The 19,513-nt window shown below is 38.9% G+C and overlaps 1 protein-coding gene across 1 annotated transcript in view; it reads right to left on the reverse strand.

The window, feature by feature from the left end:
- The window catches only part of DSCAM (DS cell adhesion molecule), a 429,591-nt gene that overhangs the window by 107,407 nt on the left and 302,671 nt on the right, over positions 1-19,513 (reverse strand). The window contains exons 12-15 of the mRNA XM_068424255.1: positions 13,294-13,490; positions 10,164-10,260; positions 8,601-8,729; positions 2,929-3,096 (exon numbers count right to left, since the gene is read on the reverse strand). Of these exons, the coding sequence (XP_068280356.1) occupies positions 2,929-3,096; positions 8,601-8,729; positions 10,164-10,260; positions 13,294-13,490 (591 nt within the window). The remainder of the gene's footprint in view (positions 1-2,928; positions 3,097-8,600; positions 8,730-10,163; positions 10,261-13,293; positions 13,491-19,513) is intronic.

A 19,513-nucleotide genomic window follows, 5' to 3' on the forward strand; every position in this document is an offset into this window, starting at 1 on the left:
AGAGAGACTCAGAATACAGCCTATATGTTTAAGTTATTAAATATGCTCTATTCTGTGCCATTCTTGACTGTCCTTCATATGGGAAATTTCCAGAGGTTGAAAGAACTTTATTTCCATTCCCCTCACATTAATGTACAGGAAGGAGAAGAGGATAAAGTCCACTCGCTAAAATGAGGTCTCTATGAGTTTTTTTGAATCTTGTCCTTGGTACTGTCCCTCTGCTGACAGACATGAATGCCATTTCTCCAGGTACATTATAATGTACTGGAATTTGAGCAAAGCATTTGATCCTAAAAATGGGTTTTAGAATGTGCTCCTTAAAATCTTAACTTTTCCTTGAAAGACCCCAAATGTTTTTACAGACCCAAGTAGTTAACTGTTCCCAGCATACCATGGTGAAAAGTTAAATTAGAAGTCATTTATTTTACGTACTTAATGTCATACAGATTTTGTGGCAAAAACATAAAGAAAACCGAGATATCCCAGCTTCCTCTGTTGATTTCAGTATTAAAAAAACAGCTATAATGCTGTTGTTTTTCTGACAAGCATTAGTGCAAGTGTGCACTTACAATCTATTTTTCAACACAGGAGCTAACTGTGGTTTTATGGACGGAAAAATGTGGTCTGTAAGCTTTGAAATCATACCATTCTTGATTATACTTTTGCCACAGGGACCCTTTACAGTTTGCTTTCTAATAGCTAGTGCTGAGTGACTCAGGTCACTGTAATATGTGATACACAATCTGTGATCCCTTGCCAATAGCATGGTTTGAGTTGCTCAGTTTTTATATTGTGTTTCTTGGATCTTTATTTTGCTCCCTTCTCATTACCTTCTCTCTCATTCCCTGCACCCATGCTGTTCTCCATTTCCTATTGTAAAAACAGAGAACAGAAGTAAACAGTGATCAAAACTTGATGCTCCTGTACATTGCACACCACCTGAAATCAAAACCCAGGAGACAAACATCACATACTCTGCCTAAGCCTGACCTCTTCTGTTCCAATTGTTCCCTAGGTAGATCAGTGGCTTTTGAATACAGTTCCATACTGCTGGTGTTTTTCTCCAAATAGACGGCTCCTTAAAAGACAGCAACAAAAGGATCAATTATTCTGAAACTTGGTTACAAAGAACTGAATAAAATGTGATGTTAAGGTTCCACCCTGTTCATGGGGAAGATGTTTGTTTTTATTTTAAGGCCAGCTGCTGATCCTGACAACTTAAATGTTAGTCAGGAAAAACTCAGCAAGTAAGAAATATTCCAAGCATAGGGGAAGAAGAGAGAATGAGAGAGTAGATCCAAGACCCACTCCTCTACTTTGATGTATATGCACAAGGAAAGATGGGCAATTTGGGGATACAGATGATGCTGGACAGAAGAATGGATAGCCTGTTTTTTCTAGTCATTTCATACTTTCATTGAACAAAGGAAGAGAAAAACCCTGATCAAATGATAAATATTTTGCAAACAAACTATTCACTGTTAGTAAAGCTGTTCACTGAAGGCTCAGAAAAATGTGAATACTTCACTCCTTTCTTTCCACTAGGATGAAAAAAGATACCTGGTGAAAAAAGAAATGCAGCTCATGTTGTCTCCTGCTTACTCTGCTTTGCACTATGAGTCCTTGTGTCCTGTTCTTATTCAAAAAGTCCCTTGGAACCAAAAACCTGTTCTCCTGACAAGGGGTATATTTTCACTGTACTAAATTCACCCACAGAGAAAATGTGTGGGAATTACACAGTTGTATTCATATGAGCTGAAATGAAAATTGGCCACCAAGTGTTTGAAGTCTAGACCAATATGAATCTTGAAACAGAAGTAGGATTTTCACTGCCAGGACACTGTCACCCAGATACTTGCATTATGGTTTTCCTCTCAAGATCTCCAAAGAAGTAAGCATTGCTGACTTAGCATAAGGTAACAGAAAAAACAAAATGAGCAAGATAAAATGTGTTTTCAAATACAAAGGAGCAAGATCCTGTCTGGTCAAGACTTTTCAGAGTAACTCCACCCAGTTTCATGGCTAAGGGTGTTGAAGCTGCTTGGGTTACTCTCAACTTTTACACCTTTGTACATTGTATGTAATTGAAACATATATGTGGCAGAAGCATTTATGGCCATTCAGCATTTTCATTCCTAACTGCTGAAATAGAGAGCTGTAGCCCCCTGCTTTTCACCCACGAGTCTTTTGCACTGTCACATGCAACATGTAGGCCTTGGGACGTGGTAGCATGCACAAGGCTGTGCTGTCCTTATCCATTTGCCACTTCTGCTAGCCCTGAGAAATAACAATAAGACGGCACTGGAAAGCAGCAATTTGAGCGTACAAAAGAGTGGCTCCAGCCATCAAAGTTAAAAATGCCCACATAACCCTCCTGGTACAGAAACCTGTAAGCAACGTAGATGAATACATGGCAACAAAGAACAGGGGGGTGACACTAACTAATGACAGCTAACTGACTTATACAGTAAACAGAAAACTAAATGGTGGGTGGGGTAGTGGATGGAATACCAAAGGAAGATATGATTCGTGTAGATCAATGTTCTGAAATGGGTGTAGCTTAAATTAGTTGCCTATATTAATACCTGGGCATCTAAGACCCACAGGGAATCTAAGACACCTGGCACAAGACCCACAGGAGAGGAACCACCACTAAAAATAGGATGTTGTTGATTGAATTGCCTAACTGCAGATATAGGCTGAAAATTTGGAGCACAATGTCTTCTTTGACCACTAGATGCCACTGAACAGCTTTAATTAGAGGCCTGCACGATGAAGCTGCAAAAGTCACAATGTTTTATGTGAACAATTCAGTATTATGAAGCACCTGCAAATGCAGCAACACAAGCAGCATTTCAAGTAAAGATTCCTCATGTCAAGGAGCAATAATTCCCAGCAGGATTCAGATGCTACAAAACCAGAGCATACCTGCTTCATCGGTAGTGATGGTGAGCTCATTGCTGGCCTCACTCTTGCCGATGCGATTCTTGGCATACATGCGAATGTTGTAAGTTGAGGAAGGGTGGAGGTCAATGATAGTGGCTTGGTTTAGCTGAGGGGAAACATCTTTGGTTCTCTGAACAGAATCCCAAGAGTCTATTTAATAAGAAATAAAAATAAAACAGAGAAATAAAAGATGATGTTAACCTTGCTAACACAAGCATGCAGCTAAATGGTCTCAGAGTGGGATACTGCCATTGCTGAATTAACCCAGATAATGCCTACTGCTACAAGCAAATCAAGTGATCACCTGACTTGACAGCACTCCTGACTGCTCCAAGTGTGGTGCTCTGAATAATGGGATGTCAGCCCCGGGGTCATCAGCAAATCTGAGGAAATAGCTACTCCTTTGTTTTTTTTTGAGGGGGTGGTGAGAGAAGCAAAGATGCCCTGTGGTTGGGTTTTTTGTGTGTGTGTGTGTGTGTGTGTGTACACATTGTTTTTTTACCATTGCTGCATTGGAAGAACTGTGAAAAAGATGGGAGCTGCTGCCCCACAGAAATCCTCACTCAGAGAGAAGGTTGGTTGTGCTTCAAAAAGGGGGGAAAAGGAGTTAAAGAACAGGAATGGAGGGCTCTTAGACAAGCAGAGATCAGGCAGAAAGTTTGATCCCAAACTCCAGGAGCTCAGACCTTGGATGAACAGTAAGCATGAGCTTGGAGTACTTTGCTGGCTTAGACGTGGGGCTCAGCACCCTCCAGGACTGATGGTATTTCTCTGACTCATGTTAGGTTACAAGGGTAGTTTAATACAAGGGGAATGTAGAACCTTCTTAGCTGTTTCCATGTATCTGTAAAAGGAGGAACACATTGTTATTATTCAGGCTTACTGTTCATCTGTCTGTTATGTTTTTAATAAATTCTCCAGACATATAATAGGAAAAAGGATGGAAAAAGGCTAAACACAGTAACCCCTCCTTGTTATCCAAGTATTCAATTGCTGTAAACAAAATAATAGAGTCTATCTGGTTAAAGCATCTTGATGCCTTTTATGAGTTGCCATCCTTTATTTCTTTCTTACTGCGGGCGATGTTCCTCCTTTAACCTCTGCAGCATCCTATGGGGGATGTCACTGGAGACTCTACAGGAGTGTTTTACAGTATAGGTCACTGTAGGCAGGATCGCAGAAAGACCAGCAGATAAGAAAGACTAGTTTAAAAATAGAAAGCTCACTCAGATACAAAATACTTGCACATACTGTGTAAATTCTTTTATACGAGCTTGCTCAAAGATGCACAAGTTGTCACAATGATATCTGCAGCTTGGCGTTTTACAGATCCTATTTGCTTGCCTGTGTGGCTTAGTTTACCCAGAAAACATTTAGAAATTAGACACTTAAGTGCTAACCAAATTCACTTGAATGTATTTTTCCTTGGTAACTGAGTTTGTCATGGCTTTATCTGTAGGAAAACTTCAGAAGCTCTAAAGAAGTTATCTGCAGGCAGCACTGCCACAATTTGCTTTCAGTTTGCTTTCTTAAACTTTACAGAATTTTAACAAACAGTTACACTCCGTTGTGCTAAACACTATACAAGCACAGAAGGAGACTCTCTGTGTTCCAGTGTACCATGTCAACAGGAAGGAATTTTAAGATCCACTTGGTATGGAGAATGTGTTAAATTTGACCTGATGAGGACAATAGTTTCTTTTAATACAGTCTGTATATTATCAAATTGCTAAGTTTTTACTTGTTTGTTTGAAATACTGACCTCTGAGTGGTAGGACTGTGTAGTACATATTAACTTCTGAAATAGAATAAACAAATTTGAAAAATTCTTGTAACTCTTAGTGGATTATGTAATGACATACCATGGGGAAAGAGAGGGATGAAAACTCACAGTCTTCTGTATTTCTACGTGTAGGTTTCCTGTGTCTATTTATGACTAATGCATGGATATCAGGAGTATATTTTGATACACGTATCTGCTTTTTGAGGGGTAAAATAAACCAACAAGAGCAGTCCCTCAAAACTGAGTCAGTCCAGAGAGAAATTAATCATTTCTTGCCAAAACTGTTTTCAGTTTTGAAAAATTTAAGTGTTAATAAGAAAAAAAAGTTAAATTTGTTTTCTTGTGGCAAACCCTAAAAATATTTTCTCACGTCCACGCGGTAAGTAATTGAGTGAGGTATTAAGATTGAAACTTGGCTCTTCTGGTTTTTATTGTTGTTGCAGAGTGCTCTAAAATCTACTTACCTAGAAAGACTGAAAAAGCGCAGAAAACAAGCAGCAATGGGCTAGCCAAAAAAAAACAAAAAAACAAAAAAAAACCCAAAAAAAAGGTAAAAGAAAGAGTGGAATTTTTAACGTATTCTTTATTCCACTCATAAGACGTTACACTCAGGCGCTTCTCAGTGTTATATAAAATGCACACAACGATCTATGAAAAACTTATGATTTTACGAAACCCAGCAGCGTTCCACCCGTGCCTAAACGAACGGCTGAAGCTTTGGGATCACTCTGCTGAAGCTTTGGGATGACTTTGCGGAGGACGATTCGGGCCCGTTTGCTCTTCGAGGCTTATTTCGGGGCAGCGCGTGACCGCCCGCTCCCGGGACCGGGCCGGCGCTGCCACCCGGCGGCCGCTGCCAGTACTACACCCAGCCTCCGCCCCTCGCCGCACGCCCCGCTGCTCCCTCGGCAGTTTGGGGGAACACCCCCCCCAGCTCCGTGAGGGCATCTGCATCCTGAAGGAGCAGGGGTTCACAGGTGAGCACAAGAAAGCGCAAACCGCAGGCCTCTCCCTCCAGATGAGGACCTAAGCGGAACTGATGTTCAGTTCACCCCTCAGCTGTCCCTAATGACATCAAAAATAAAAAGGACGAGGAGACAGGCACAAAGAAGGACCCACATACCTGTTCCTATCTTCAAATCTCTTTGTACACCTCCGATGGAAAAGTCTGATGGCTACACACCAGTGGTTTCAATGCAGGGCCAGGTCTGAGTGACACAGGTTTCTGTACAGACAGGCATCACACCTAAGTACTGAAACAGCCTGAACTGCTGAGCTCCCACGATTCATATTGCTCCTGCATGGCAACTGGATCCTACAGATGCCACCTACCCATGTGACAGGCAACTCTGTGCTCTTCTAAAGGGTAACCAATGGGTCTTTTTTGTCTGATGGCACAGCAGGGGTAGACAGGATACATGCGGACAGCACCCTATAGCGAAATCCATGCATGATATGTGGTCACCTGCACATTCTCTGAAACTGAAAAGTTTTGCAGTTTTCCTTCTTGAGATGCCTAGCTGGTTCATCCTGCTGTAAACCCATTCTAAGTCCTCAGAGTAAGCAACATAGATGGAAAATTCTCACTAAACACAACTGTGCAGTTTACAGCTTTACTTTGGCCTTGGCAGGATGTTCCCTGAGCTTACTGTCAGGATTGTGAATGTTTTACCTGTTTTCTTCTGTCCCTTTAATATCTGGAGACAGTGAGGAGTTTTCTTAATTCCCTCTTCTCTATTCTAACTTCCCCAACTACCCCGTTCAAGTTCTTCAGTAACAATTTTTGGCATTTCATCTCAATGATTTAATTAATGACAAAAATTATGTGCAAGAATTCAAAAACCTAATCCTAATTTCTCCAAACATTCAGCCCCAGATTCTAAAAAATGACATTTCTGTTGTTTGCAGTAACATGAAGATAATCTGTTCTTTTTAGGACATGACCTCTAGTATTTATTTTCATATACAAAGAAATATTTTCTCCAACACCAGTTCTGCCACCCACTATTTTTTCTTTCTTTCAGTTTTTTTAACTGCTATCACTATGTTGCATCCTGGTGTTTTCATCCAATCTGATGGCACTTCATTTGCTGTCTTGCTATTGATTTATCATGCCATATTAGAGAGACATAACTTTGCAATGCAAGTTCACAGTGATTACCACTTAATCTTTACCAGCATTTTGCATTATCACTTGAAAACATTGAACTAAATATAACAAAGATGTTTTAGAGCTCTGAAATCCCTTTCCACTACTGCTTCAATCAAAGGAAAGCAGTTCAGTCTTCCTAGATGAGGTTATGCTGAGTTACATGATTCAGAAATACTAGTCATGTTTTAGGGTAAAAAAGGAGCCTATCAGGCAAGAATGACTTTCAAAAACTGTTCTGGAGCAGGTGGGTGGATGGAAATAAAGGAAAAGAATCAAAAAGAAATCTAAGCTCAGAAACTCTTAGGTGTACATGTCTCTTGAAGGCATCCTTGCCTAGTCTACATCTCCAAAGCTGTGATTCCTGACAACAGCCTCAGTGGGGAATTATTATCTGTAATCTTTGAGGTACCATGCTCACCTGTACATTATCAATTTCATTTACAAAGCCAATGCAAAAATGATGACTGATGATTTAACACTCTTGAAAATATCTTACCTACTAATAAAAGCATCATGCTATTTTTGCCTAAGGAAGTAAAGCACAAGGGAAATCCACAACGTAGACAAACGGAAAATAGTAAAGATGGGTAGATTTAAAAAAAAAATGGCAAATTTCAGAATTTTATAAAAAAATACATTTTTGCATCTCAGAACTAAAGGGAGAAGACTATAAATGTACTATAGTTGCTTTGATAAACAGAATGTTTCACTGATAGCCACACATAAAGCATTCCTATTAATGGACTACGTCCCCTTACAAATAGTGCAACAAACTCCAACGAGTAATTTCTCAGTATCTTTTTAATTATACTTAAAACATGAAAACACTGTTCTATTGCAATTTCCTATCTATTCCCTTCTCAAAGCCTGACTCAGGGGAAGTGCTTATCAATGGGCCTATTTTTAAGTGCGATCTCACATCACATAGTTCCAACAGACCTTGAATGCTTTTAGATTTCAATAGACAATGAATCTTTTTTGGGCTTAATACGTACCAGAACAGGAATATTTTCCTGACTTAGTGGGCTGTATTTTTTTAATCATTTACCTCATTCATCTTATTAGATGTTAGTTGATGTGACTATATGGTGACCCAGCAGAAAGGTATCTGCTCGCATTGGCCTGCCGATATGTGCCACTGTTCTTATCCCTCAGAGTATTTCCAGTATGTTACTGAAAACTCCGCATGGTGCTTCAGCAAACTACCACACAGCTTTCTTCATCTAGAAATTCTCATAACTGTCTTTTTCACTGCTGACTTTCCAGGGAAGAGGCCATGTACTCATATATCGACAGAAAATAACTTCTAAAAATCAGCACAAATGGAAAAGATAATTTGTAAAGGCAGGTATTTTTCTATAGGGAAAAATAGAACATGAAAAAAAAAATCCAAATGGAGAAAAGATAAAAACAGGGACCAAGAATCAGCTAGCAAAACATTATACCAGCTGCCACCTAAAATGGCTTATTTTCCAACAAAATTTGTCTCCCTTCCATGTAGGTTTCTCTAGTAAAAAGGAAAAGCAGCAATTGCTAAACTTAATAAGCTTACCTCAAAAAAAAGACAACAAATGAAGATAAATCTTACTGTGAAAGATTAAATAAACCATGGTAAAATTTTCCATCAGGCAGTTTCAATTTATGAATTATCTTTTAAGATACAAATTCAGTGACGAAGGACTAGAATGGAGATTACTTCAGAGGAAGATTATTTCTTACCCGACTTGTTCTTGCACTCGATGTCGTAGCCAGTGATTGGGCTGTTTCCATCAAATCCCATGGTCCATCTGAGGGCAATACTGCGTGCTCTCACCTCTCGGATTTCTATTTCAGGAGGGTCAGGGGGCTCTAGGTGAACATATACACACAGTTTTAGTCAGAAGGAAGCCTGTACTCCTAACACGACAACATTAATGAGCGTGGCACTGGCATAGCTTACTGGTGGTAGGCTCTCAGGCCATTTTCTCCAGTCCCTCATTAGTACTCTGAGCCAGTTAATCACCTGCTAGAATACTCAACAGAGGGAGGAAAAGTCACTTTTCAACTAGGAGTCACTGATGTAATCTTGAATACTGACTTCTGTTTAACCTTCTTATATGCAACATAGAGTTGCATTTCCTTAAAAGCACTCCAGATTGGACTACTCATGCTAGAAAAGATTTTTGCCTTGAACACTATGTTTCACTGATACTTCTGCAGTTTTTACACAAAAGGTGATGGTAGAAATATGAATACTAAACTTAAAAGTGCTAAATTTGGTGGGGAGAGTAAAATTTCGTCTCTGAGTATGTTTAAAAGTCTTCATTTAATAAAAGAATAATTTGATAACTGTTTAAAATTACACTAAAGCCTCTTTCTGCCTCTAGAGTTAAGGATGTAAATAAATAGCATTTATACCCATTCTAATGTCCCTTTAAATTGTCAAGGCAGTTTAAATGAGCAGTGGTGTAATGGAGAACCTGTCTCCAAACTCCACTCGAATTTTTCCACAGGGCTGCCTCAGGCGTTCACTGACATCTGCAGATACTTGAAATCAAGAGTGGGGAGCAAGAAATTTGGAAGTCCTAGAAATTTGTTGTGTGCATGCTCAAAGGCATACAAGCACAGGAACAAGCATGGCACAGAAATAAGCAGTGGCCAGTGGCTTTGTCCTGCCTGTCCTCTACATCTCAAATACTGTCACCTCAGCCACTCCAGGACTTGCTGCTGTCTGCCTGAGTGAAACCCTGCAGGAGGGGAACCCTAGCCCCAAGCAACATAGGTTCCTAGAGTTTGCATTGTGCAAACGGATTACAATTTATTATGACTGATTAAACTTGAAATATTTCGTTTAAAGATCCATAGTAGGTTTAACATTTCTCTAAAGTCAGATCACCTTTGCTTTATTTCAGACTTGGGTTTGAAGCACATTTGTTCTTTAAAAACAAATGCAACCCTCTCCCTCTCCCCTCAAAAGGTAACCCTCTCCTATCCCCTGTCTCTGCTGAAGATGACAGTTATAAGTATCTTTAGTAGCTTGTCAGCTAGTGTATTTAAGAAAAGTTCTCCTTATTAATTTGTACAGATCTAGAAAGACTCAAGCTTATCCTTTATTTTGATTTAATCTGTGAAGCTGGAAAATGAAAGACTGGGCATCTTAATGTGGCTCCTCATTTCTTTGACAATGAGAAACACATTTAATTAGGAATCAGAGCTTCCCTCCCCCAACAGACTTCTGAGGACGGCATACACTTACTGTACTACAATAGCTGTGTTTTTTTCCTTATGTTGTCCTCTTCCTACCTTGCACAGTGAGTTGAATTATTCCACGATCCTCCCCATAAGAATTGATGGCATGGCAGGAAAAGAAGCCAGAATCTTCACGCACAGTTGGCAAAATCTATAGGTGGTTTGAAAAGAAGTGATTGATTGAACAGCATGCAGAGAATAAATCAACAGGCTTTCTGTACGGTGCAAGAAAAATTGTACAAACTGTTTTACTTGATAGTAATAAATAGATATTGCTTGTTATACACATACATACATATGCATAGTAAAGCATCCAAAATACTGAGACATCAAAACTAGCAACACCTGGGTTGAGGAAGCAGGCTATCAGCTCTATATGTGTAGTCAGGAGTTGGAGCACCATCTATTCCTGTTGCTTCTCATTAGGAGTCTTGTTTCCAGTTACTCATAAGTTTGCCAAGTATTTAACAGTTGGCTGAAATTTTCCATACAAAATGGTGCCTCCTGCTGCCTCCAAATTTTTCCAGTTATTTCTGAAAATAACTCAAGTGGCTGAAGTCTGTGTGGAGGAAATAAAGATTCAAACACTGGTGGTGAATCCTGTAGTACTCAGCATGGCACCTCATAATAAAATTTTGGGTGGTCTTTCTTTTCTATTTGATATTTAATAACATAGAAAGTTATACATAGTCTTAACATACATGATTATAATGATATTTTTCTACAGGACCACTGCTTCATTCAACATACAATAGGGAGAAGATTTTTTTTAAATGAGCAGATATTCCAAACACCATTTTCTTCTCATTGTTCAGTGTGCTGCTCCACACTTTATTTACTGCACACAGTTCAAACTGTGCCCTGAAGACAGACTTCTCATAGCCTTTTCTGTGGCATTCACCTATGCAACACTCACTTCAGAAACATGAGTGAATTTATTTTCATAAATCCTGACATCATGAAGAGTATTATCACCATTTCGCATGGGGAATTAAGGAATTAGACATATGATAATATTTCTGGCTGCTCAACAATTTGCCACATATTAGCTGAGCCATGGTAATTCCACATGCTCTTTGTTCCTCAGCAAAGCCAAGGTAATATGAGCACAACTCTCATTCACCACTGGTTAAGATAAATGGATTCTTTTCCCACTCACTACAAGGATATTGGAGAGTTATCATGTGAGATGCGGTAACTTGTCAAGCTGTTGTAAGTTGCATGTGTGACTGAGCTTTAAGATAGAAAAACAAAAATTTTCAGAGCCCAATTTGATACATCTAGGGCCTTCTTTCCCCCCCTTAGAATCCTTAGCAATAAATAGCGTCTCATGTGTTCATAACAGCTTCCATTGAGTTAAGCTGCAGCTATGAGGGCTTAGTACTTCTGCAAATCAGACCCCAAGGGCTCAAGGGAAGTACCTAGAAAACAAAGAACACACATTTATTGGCCACCTGTGAAAAGTTTGGTTTCAATGTTCAGCCTTGCATCACACAGTGTCTTTCATTACTCAACCCTAGTTCAACTCCAGAGAAAATCCAAGTCATGTCTGACTGAGGCAGGGGTCCTGCAGAAAAAATAAAAGCTGAGTATACAACTAAAGATTACATCAGCATGCACACATGCAAAAGCACTGAGTTAAAAGCTTCAGAGACAACCTTAATCTGACATTTTCTATTTTTTGGGCATTTTATCTCTCAGAAGTCAAAGGTTCTGTATGTAACATACATATGGATGTAGAATGCCACTACCGTACACAACTGCTTCAGAAGAGAATTCTTCAAGTAGGTCTCCAGCCTTCCAAAAAGAAATATTGTTGTGCATCCAGGCATTATCTTATTAAAGTCAATAAGATGAATGAGGGTAGAGAGATCTAGAGGTCTATCTTATAATTAAATATTATTTGTAACACAAATAAACTAATATGAACAAAATCACACATAGAACTTGTTCTTCCTCATAGAAATCAATGACAAAGCCCCCTCACAGAGAGCAAAACCAGATTTTTACTGGATATCATCCAACACAATTGTGGGCTAGTAAAGAAAGAGATATACCTTAAGAGTTACAATCACCAGAGAGACAGAGAATTACTTTCTTGAGCGAGGTAAAAATGTTTTTAAGAATGTGACTGGAAAATGGAAAAATCAAGATTTTTTTGACTGAGAGTCCGTATGATTTTTTAAAAAAAATTTTTTAGATTTCATAAAGCACATGTAAAAATATAAAGAAATGGACTGATAACTTGCTCATGTTGGTAAATTTTAAATTTGAGTGGAAAAAGCTGTATCCTGGTTTACTGAGGGCAACGTCATAGCGCTACCAATTGCAGGTGACTCCAGATGTTCTTCCATGGCATCTTGGAGAAACTTAAGTTCCCAAAACAGCAGTGCCACTCATATAGCCCTCAATCTAACCCAGATCAGCCACTTAGGAGTTAACAGAGTCCCCCATACTGATTTGTCAGGCAAGTTGAGATGCCTGGTTCCCAAACCACCAAGCAGCTGCCTGTCACAGAAGCAGCAGTGAAGATGCAGACTATGACCATTTGCTATGTGGCTTGGTGACTTCTGTGTACTGTGTACAATAAATGCCAAATACTACTGGCGGTGGTAGATATACTACTTACGTATCTACATGTACCTTTTCCTTCCATCTCACTTTGAATCTGATGACTAACCTGACTTTGTAAAATGGTCTCACAAGCCCCATAAAGTGAAAGGGAAGGAGAAAAAGTACTTTAAAAAGACAGCATTTTAATCTCAAAACAGCTTAATGATTTTGATGAAGGTAAGCCTGACACGCATCAGAGCTAGAGGTCAGATATTCACTCAGCACTTATCAGCAGCGTACTCAAAACTGAGCTGTGCTGCCCCAGGAAGGGCAGGCTAAGGCATGAGCCACGTTGCTCCTGAGACAGGAAGGATGGGGGGATTTGTGAGCCGTGCCTACTCTCTTGTTGCCTCTGGAGCATGGGAAGATGGAGACTAATTTTTCTAGGGGGTGGGATGCAGAGGTTTTCTCTACCTCCTCTTGCTGCCAGCTCTTAGGGCTGTGCCATGGATGGAGTGAGTGGTGGGGCTCTGACCTTGTAGGGCAGAGGTAGCTGTGCACCCCTACCAGAACCAAATCGAGCAACACTCTTACACATGTAGGTAAGTCGTGGGTCACTTTGTTTTCTTACCTGCAGAGTAGAGATCACTTCATCTCCAACTTCCTTGGTAGAAACAAGGTAACGGGACATTTCAGGGTTGATGATTCGGTCTTCTTTTTCCCAGCGGACTATGATGGGTTTCTCTCCATGTGCTGTGCAACTCATTTCTTTCTTTTGACCTTGTGTTGCCAAGGTGGTATTTGGATAGGAAGTTATCATAGCTGGAACTAAAACCAAACAAAACAAAAAAAAGATCATTCTTCAGTGAGCTGACTAGTCTGATGATATAGGGTTGGCCCATGAATCTGGGTCTCATTCAGCTTGCCCATATTTGACCAGATGGCCAAAAATTTGAGAAATTATTCCACTTTCATTTCTGTGTAAGAGATTTTTCTTAATATTGAAGATGGGTCTCAAAGGAAATGTAACAGAGAGGAGCTGGGACAGGATAGTGGGGCTGTAGAGACAAGAAGATGCAAATCCAAAGGAAGCCTGGCTCCATTTGTTTTGCTGCTCACAGGACAACTTGTAACATAATAAAAATATTCACAGTACATAAAGGTACTGTAAGTAATAAGCATTCAGATATGGGGCCAATAAAGAACTGATAAAAATTTCTTATTCCTTCTGATGAGCTACTGTTTTATTTGCTGACAGATACATGCTCTACAATTTTGTATGACAGTAATGATCTATCAAAATGAGGGCTCAATTAAACCAGGAGCTGTACAAAATTAAAAGAAAGGCTCTACACCAAAGAGCTTACAGTTCATGTATGTGCTGAGCACATAGTTAAACTGTACTGAACTGGAAGCATAATTAAACTGACAATAAACCTAGCTAGATTCGAGTTTTTATTGTATTCAGAAGGTATTTGCAGAACAGTTTGGAGATAGTTGTCAACTTCATTAATTATTCAGGACTTTAAAAAAATTTAAAGTTGAAGAAGTACTCTCTTGCTAGCAAGAATAGGTTTAAAGCCCAAGTATTTTCACATTTTGGAATAATTTTTTTCTGGAAATAGGAAGAAAAAACCCTCAGAGTGTTTTACTGCAAACCCCTCAAAACACAGCATTTTCGAAACAGGATGGTCTATCCTTTCCTTCCCATACAATTTGTCCACCAATGAACAGCATCTGGGCACTTGTCAGTAGGAAGAATCAAAGCCCATGAGTCTGTCTTTCAGTTCTGGCCCTTTCCCTGCTTGGGAGAAGCTGGAAAGACCTGGACAACACACAGAACTGCTCTCCTCTGAATGTATCTGTCCACTCCTTTCAAAGCATATGAGGTGGCAGTAAAGAGTCCCTTCTCTAAGCTCTTGCACTCCAGGGCTGCCTCCTGCAGTAGCCCCACTCTCCTTGGTTTTGTGCATCAACACTTGCCTCTTCTTATCAGAACAACTCACTCATTCCATCTGAACTTGTCTGGGTCTCTATTTTAAGAAGATGACATTGACACAGGACCTGATTTGAGGCCGTCATGGTCTTTCTTCCTGCATAGATTGTGTCTATTACTACTGAATCACAAAAAAAAATCCTTATTTAAATGAATTACTATAACTGCTGTTCTGAAATGTTAATGCTTAGTGGCATGACCTTTTCACATGCCAGAGCTGTCGATGCTTGGATATGACAATATGTCAGGATGCAGCGTTTTCTGTTCAAAGGCTTCCTGAACCAAAACAAACAGATCTGAAAATTAACAGAGTTGTGGAGCTCTGGCTTAGAGTTACAAATGGGATCTAATTACAGGAAGAACTCTTAGAAAGGTCTCATGTGAGAGATAAGGCTCTTTAGGCACTGATATGCATTAATGATTAAGTATGTCTTGTTTAACTGTTTGGATATTAGGTACCAACTGGTTTTGTCAAAGAGGAGCATTTAAAGAGAAGAAATGATGAATAATCAGAATAGAAAATTAGGATGTCTGATTCTGTCTTCCAGAAAATGAAAACAGCTTCAGTTTTATCTGGTGTCTGTGCAAGTACTAGTACCCACAAGGAGGTTACTTTCAGAAAGTAACTTTTTGTGGCCATCTGCTTGTTGCTTCCAAACACAGAAGCTACTTGAACATAGCCACCCTCATCTGCAACACCTGAAAGACCAATATATACTTTTACGCATTTTGTTCATCAATAAGAGACCAGACTCAAATGAGTGGCAGGCTATTAAGGAGTCCACATTACCATCATCTTGTGCCACCACTTTTCTTCCTTCCATAATCCCTCCCATAATTCCCTTCCTTCTTCATTTGCCACACCTCTCCACATCTCCCTCTTTTTTCCTCAGTACAACACACTCCAGGTTCCTTCACCTCTCCCTCTCCTCTTCCTGCTGCAACCTCCTCAGGTTCTCATGTGTTCACTAACCCCTACAGCAACATTTTCCTCCTCCAACCTCATTTCCCATCCCTAATTAAATCATGCCAGCCTCTCAAGTCATCTCAGTGTTTTTCTCTACAGCTGCAATCCTCCTTCCCATCAGCACCTCCTACTTCGAGTTTCTCTGGTGACGGAGGGAGTATGCACTTAGCCTATCCGGGAGCTGAAGGATGGTGTGTGCCCCACCACGAGGTATCTGAGTTCCCGGGGTGCCTGTGCCCCCGGGCAGGAGGGCTTAGCATTCAGAGAAGGTGAGCCTCGCACTGGCAGGTCTATTCTTCTCCTGCTTCACAGGTAGGAGCACACAGTGTGCACCCACAGAAAATGAGACGTTTGGATTTGGATTTAAATCCCACAGACTTCGAGGAGCCTGTCTCAGAGACTCCTTCCTCACCTTCAGGTCTCCTAAACAGTTGTCTACCAAGAGTCCCCTGGTGGGTGACAGTGCCAAACCAAACACCATGACTATCTCACTTGCTTTTTAAGAAACAGAGGCTAACTTATGAAAATCAAATTTTTTTCCAACAAACTTTCTTAATAAGAGCAGCATAAAAACATGTAAAGAAAGATGACTTTATTCTTCAGATACAGCTTTATCCCTGCTTATCCTTCCCTTCCTCTCACATAATCTTCCACATGGATTCCTTATTGCCATAGCAATGCCTCACAGCTAAATATTTCCCCTTTCTCCAAAGCTGATTTTTTACTCTTCACAATTTATCTCCAATGATCCTAAACCATAAGCTCTTCTTTTTATCTTCCTCTATGTCAAAAGATTTCTGGTAACAAAGCCACGTTCCCAAGGATATTTTGGGCAATGTATTTCTTCATCCTCCAACTATCTTTGATCAAATTACTGATGCAAATAACTGAGATAAATATGCCGGCTCTTTACTGACAAAATAATCTAGAAAACTGTAAATAAGCAAACTAAATCTGTACTATATATGCATGAGATACTCTCAGGATGTCTTAAGAAAAAGTGACGGTATTTAGAAATATATCTAGATTATAGAGATGCCATATTAAGTGTGTGTATCCTTTATACCTCTTCAAATATACATTATATACACACACATATAAGGATATCTATTTATATAAGAGAATTTTGGAAGGGAAGGGCTTGTTGCTGTGCATGTTCAAGGAATGCATAAAGTCATGTTCCAGGATTTTGGAGTAGGCTTCCCTATGGGACAAATTAATTCAATTCTTTCTCCTCTGGGGTTCTCCACATCTTTCTCTGAAGCATGCCATGTGGTGCTGGGCATTGTTAAAGGTCTATCAGTAAAAACTGGACAAAATAGAATCTACAGTTTATAGATTATGACGAGTTCCATTTTCAAGGTATGCATATTGTTGCCAGCAGCATTAGTGTAGGAGATTTCTCTGTTTAAAGTTGGGCTTCTGTTTGGAAAGCTGATCTGTTTATTCCTTTTCCCAGGTCAACCCATTGTTTTCCCCTTTCTTCATGGCAACCCTAAGGAGTAAACTCATTGTTTTATAGTATTAACAACTTCATCATTAAAAATCGAAGTGCAAAATTCAATAGTCGAGGTTATTCTTAAGAATCATGGAACTGGCTCAGACAAAACAAGAACATTTTGTCCCACTCTTGAAGCAAACTGAACCTGGACTTTCCTGAGATTCAGTAAAAATTACTTAATCTGACTTTCTTTTCTCTGCTACTACTGAGTGTTTCATCAGGAACTGAATGCAAATAAAAATGAAAACATTAATTACCTTGACAAAGACTAGTCTCATTATCCAGAATAAGGAGGCTACAGTAAGTTAGGTGAAGCTTGGGCAAAGTAACAGAAACTTTTGGATCCTTTTAGAATAAACCTTCATGTATTAATAGAAAACCGAAATTCACATTCATTTTAAAAATTACGGAGGAAGCAGGGGAGAGAAGGAATAACTGTTTTTTCTCTTTTTTTCTAGCTCATAGATGGAAATAGCTGCATGGGAAGAAAGTAAATTAAAAGGCTCCCTATCTTTTAATTTATTGTTAAACACTAAATACCCTTGTAGTATTCCTAAATCATTCTAAGACTGACTGAAGTTCTCAGTATGTTTAAGAACTATCGCTATCTGTAGTCCCCAAATGGTATTTTTCTGGCAACCGGGCTGTGGTGAGAAGACAGGAATACAACACAGCCAACACCACAATTGGTGGGGAGATGCCATGCGACACTGTACAATGTGTTTTAAGCTGTATTGAGAGCTGATCATTCAGGAACCTGCAATGCCTTGTTCAGTTGCAGAGATATGCACACTAGTGCTGTAATGAGGGAAGATGAATGCCATCTGTTTTTCTTGTACAACTTCTAGAAAACAGGACTATGGCCCTTTGATGCAGTTTAAACAACCTTAGGTAAAAATAACATTGTGAATGAGGATAAGAGTTGTGATAAGAGAAAAATGCATTGAAGTTGAAAAGAATATATATTGAAAAAAATGAATTAAAATTCCAATTTAACATTTAAGCCAAATTCAGTATGTCCTCTCATGCTGGTCAGCCACAGTGAGAATACTCTTCTGTCCATGACAAATGAGATTTTTCTACCTCAAAAACAAATCACCTCTTCCTCAAACCACTTTTGCTCAGGCAAAGAAAGCCCATACAAATACATTGCTTACATTTAAGGGAGACTAACTCTCACACTATAAATAGCTGATTTCTATTTTTTAATTTATTTTCAAATTAAGTAGACTTCCAGGAGTCAGTGAATGCATTGCTAAAATTCTTCTCTTAACTTCAATTTTCTCTTTCTGATATATGACATTTTTGCTTACTTAAGTATCATCTTTCCAGAATTCAAATGGTGTCCTGAATCTAGCAGAGAATTTTAAATCAATAGAACTGCTCAAATACTTCAATTTAAGCACACAGTTCCTTGGTAAAACTGTGACCTCTCTAGCAGGTGAAAATAATGCTCTTAGTCGTCATCCTCGAGAGATGCCCAAGACTAGAAAACAAACTGAATGTCTCAAAGGGTGAAAGAAACATGTTAACACAAAAATAAGCATCCCATTTTTGTGAATACAAGTTATTTTCACAAAAATAAATTACATATAATTAATGACAACTATTTTCTACCAATATTCACTAATTTTGAAAATGAACTTAATGTTTGTGACCTACTCATGTTGATCTGTTGTGAACCTCCTGAGAGACGTGTTCTTTCAGGACAAATATTTTAAAAATTCAATTTAAAATATTTAAATATTTAATGAAAGCCATATTTTATTATATAGCTTGAAATTAGTAAAGAATTTGTTGTGTAAGCAATGCAACTCTCAACTAGAAACAATACTGGGTGAATTATGTAACTAATCAATATGGCATGTATTTCAAATTCAAAAAGCAAATGTTTTGAAATTAATTACTGCTGAGGTTGCAAACTAAGAAAAATAATTTCAAACATGTAAACCCGAGAAATTTGAGGAGAGAATTAAAAAATTGATGAATTAATATGAAAGACTGAATTATCTACTCAGCTTTAGTTTCAGGAGTCTACAATGTATACGAAATAAATTCAGAAAATTTATTGATAAATATATTACTGAAAATATTTTTTTAAAAAAGCAAAACAAATCAGATCACCTTCTACCCGCAACCTGCCCTGAAAGGAGGGCTAGCAGATTTTTGTACACTTCCATTAATAACTGTTAGAGGAATGGATTTTTGGACAATAGGCACGAGCTTCATAAGCAGTTCTATTAGCAAAATAATTTTTTGACAGAACAGCATGAAAAACAGTACTGTTGTGGAAAAAAAGACTGCATCTTTTTGTTTCTGTTTAGTGAAGAGTGACATCCATGAGAATTATGATCTATAAATAATAGAGAGAAATTAAACACAGATAT

This window comes from Nyctibius grandis, chromosome 2, assembly GCF_013368605.1.
Source record: "Nyctibius grandis isolate bNycGra1 chromosome 2, bNycGra1.pri, whole genome shotgun sequence".
NCBI lineage: Eukaryota > Metazoa > Chordata > Aves > Nyctibiiformes > Nyctibiidae > Nyctibius > Nyctibius grandis.